The sequence below is a fragment of the Centruroides sculpturatus genome, unplaced genomic scaffold (genome assembly GCF_000671375.1).
Source record: "Centruroides sculpturatus isolate CEXI.00-Female unplaced genomic scaffold, Cexi_2.0 scaffold17, whole genome shotgun sequence".
Classification (NCBI taxonomy): domain Eukaryota; kingdom Metazoa; phylum Arthropoda; class Arachnida; order Scorpiones; family Buthidae; genus Centruroides; species Centruroides sculpturatus.
In genome coordinates this window covers 1,342,710-1,345,933 of record NW_019384462.1, presented here as the reverse complement: position 1 = coordinate 1,345,933, position 3,224 = coordinate 1,342,710, and the positions used below count along the sequence as shown (strand labels likewise).

General features: G+C 41.4%; 1 protein-coding gene across 1 annotated transcript in view; it reads left to right on the top strand.

Moving 5' to 3' along the window:
* The window catches only part of LOC111620924 (dynein heavy chain 6, axonemal-like), an 81,590-nt gene that overhangs the window by 26,108 nt on the left and 52,258 nt on the right, over positions 1-3,224 (top strand). Inside the window, exon 8 of the mRNA XM_023362952.1 lies at positions 2,828-3,068. Coding sequence (XP_023218720.1) covers positions 2,828-3,068 — 241 coding nt within the window. The remainder of the gene's footprint in view (positions 1-2,827; positions 3,069-3,224) is intronic.

The following is a 3,224-nucleotide window of genomic DNA, read 5'->3' as shown; positions in this document are numbered from 1 at the left end:
AGCAAGGTCCAAGTTTCTGACCCATAGAGAAGGATTGGTATGACTAGTGTACGGAACAGGCGGATCTTGGTCATCAAAGAAATGTTCTTCTTTCTCCATACACACCATTTGAGTGAGGCAAATGCATGGGCTGCCTGTCCAATACGGGCATGAGTTTCTTTTGACGATGCCACTTTCTTCTCCTGGATCAGTGACCCAAGGTATTTAAACTCTTGTACCTGCTCAATTTGGACTCCATTAAGGTAAACAGTTGCCCGCGATCCATCCGTTGTAAGCACTTTGGTTTTGTCCACATTTATTTTAAGACCATATGACTGAGCGATAGTGGCTATATCATAAAGCGTATCTGTGGCCACTACATCGTTGTCAGCGAAGACGGCACTGTCGTCGGCAAACATTAGATCAGTTAGAAAGTGGCCATCCCCAAACTGGACACCACATTTCCCATCAAATGTCTTCCTCATAATTGAATCCACCACAATATTAAACAATAGTGGAGAGACCACGTCTCCCTGGCGAACTCCTGTCTGGATGGTAAACTCCTCAGATAGTTCCCCCCGGATTCGCAGTTGACTGGTGGAATCTTTGTAGGCTTCCTTGAGTAGTGTGATAACTTTTTGTGGGACATGCTCATTCTCAAGTGCTCTCCATAGCGCAGGCCTGTGCACACAGTCGAATGCAGATTTGAAATCGATGAACAGGACAATGGTCCGTTTGCCGCATCTGGTCCTTTCCTCAATAAGCTGACGCAGGGCAAAGATTTGATCACAGCAACCACGACCAGGACGAAACCCTGCCTGTTCTTCTCGGCTGGTTTCTTCACGGTGTTTTTGTAACCTTGATTGGATTATCTTCATAAATACTTTGCCAACGATGGAAACGAGACTGATACCGCGATAATTACTGCAATCCCGGCTATCGCCTTTCTTGTGGATTGGCACGATGATAGCTTTCTTCCATATGGCTGGTATTTGTTCTGTGTGCCATATTGTTTTAATGAGTAGATAAAGACGATGGTGCAGGATGTCACCACCAGCCTTGATCGCTTCTGTAGTGATCAGATCTAGTCCAGCAGCTTTGCCAATCTTCAGCGATCCAATGGCTGCCTTCACTTCTGCAATTGTAGGCTCTGCATCTGACATAGGTGTTGTGGGCTGGTCAATCGGCGGTGGGTCTGCTAACACTCCCTGAGGAGCGTCATGATTGTACAGATTATTAAAAAACTCCTTCCAACGCTGCAGTCGTTCTGTCGACGATTTTATGAATGTTCCATCTGCTTTCTTTATGGTATCATTTGTTACTTTGGACTTTCCGCTCAGCTTTCTGAGAGTGCTGTAGAGGGTACGGTACTCATGTTTGGACGCTGCTGCTTCCAGGTCAGCGGCCACTTTGTTCCAGTACTGCTCTCGATCGATCTTCATTTTCCGTCGAACTTCATGATTAAGCTGGCGATATTGTCCATAGTTGGTCAACTTCGCTTGTTTTCGTTTGGTCACCAAGTCTAGGCAGTCGTCAGATATCCAAGGCTGTGTTCTCCGGCGGACTGGTGGGCACAGGGGCTTGGCACAATCCAGTATCACCTCTGAAATCCGTCTCTCCTCCTCATTTATGTCATCAGATGTGTCCAGTATGGAGAAGCGATTTGACAAGGCGATCTGAAATTCTTGTCTGCATGTTGCGACCATAAGTTGTTTCCAGTCTGGCTGAGGTAGTGGTGGCGAGGTCCGCTTAGCACGTTGTAATTTAAGCTGGATTTTGGCACGAACCAGGTAGTGGTCTGAGCCACAATCAGGTCCTCTCATGGATCGAACGTCCTTCAGCGTTGAGCGGAATCGGAGGTTGATTAGGAAATAATCCAGTACAGCAGAATCCTCACCGGATGGATTTCTCCATGTGAGCTGGTGTTTTAGTGGATGTTGAAACCAGGTGTTCCCAATGATCAAACTGTTGGAGGCGGCAAAGGATAAGAGACGCTGTCCATTATCATTGATTTCACCATATCCGAATTTGCCCACTGTTGTCTCCCATCCGCTTCTATCCATACCAGTATGGGCATTGAAGTCGCCGGTCAGGATAATCAGCTCAGTCTGTGGGATCATGTCCACCGTATACTGCAGTTGGTTGTAGAAATCATCCTTGGCTGTGTCATGACTAGTTTCAGTTGGTGCATAGGCGCTCACAATGTGGGCCTTGATAGTACCGTGTACCGTAAGAACTGCTAAACGGTCCGATATTGGCTGGAAGGCGATAACACTGCGCCCAGCCCGCCCATCCACCATGAACCCAACGCCTGCCTCCCGACTGTCACCTCCAGAATAGTAAAGCGTCATTATCTTATCGCTATTCGGTGGCTGTATGGTCATTGTTCCAGATCCAGTAAGTCTTAGTTCTGATAGAGCTGCAATCGGAATATTGCATTTAGCAAGTTCACTTGCAATGATTTCCTTTTGGCCAACATGGTGTCCAAAAGGACACCATGTTGGCCAAATGTTGGTCAGGAAATTAGTTAAATTTTATTGGTATTTATTAAGTTTGGTGTTAAATGATAGACTTTGAAAAACAGTTGTCAGTTCTCTGTGTTAAGTACTATTTTATAACTTTATAATACAAGTAGCATTTTTTTTCAAATGATGAAAATATTGTTAATATATCTATTATAGATCCCTGTATTGTTTTTTAATTTTTTAAGAATTACAATTGATTACTTTTTAGTAATATATAGGTTCTAAATTAAAATATATTTGTAAGAATGGATAAAATAAAAATTCAAAGATCATTTTAATATTAATATAATACAATCAATATTATATAATTATAAATTTTTCAGAATTGTCATTTGGCTCAGTCATGGATGCTAACTTTGGAGATGATAGTTCAGAAAATTTATGAACGTCCAAAGGAAATACATGAAAATTTCCGTCTGTTTCTCAGTTCAATGCCATCAAAATCATTTCCCGTTACAGTTTTACAAAACAGCATAAAAGTTATTAGTGAACCTCCCAAAGGTCTACGTGGCAATTTAAAAAGAACATTTCAAGATCTAGATGTCAATTTATTTGAAAAAAATAGTATGTAAAAATTCTATTTTAAAATAATAGCATTAAATGTCTTAAAATCTATTAAAGTGAAAAAAGGAAATAACAAAATATGATTTAAATAAAAATCATTTAACAAATACTGAAGGATTTGAAGTTTGAAAAATATATATATATATATTTTTCAAA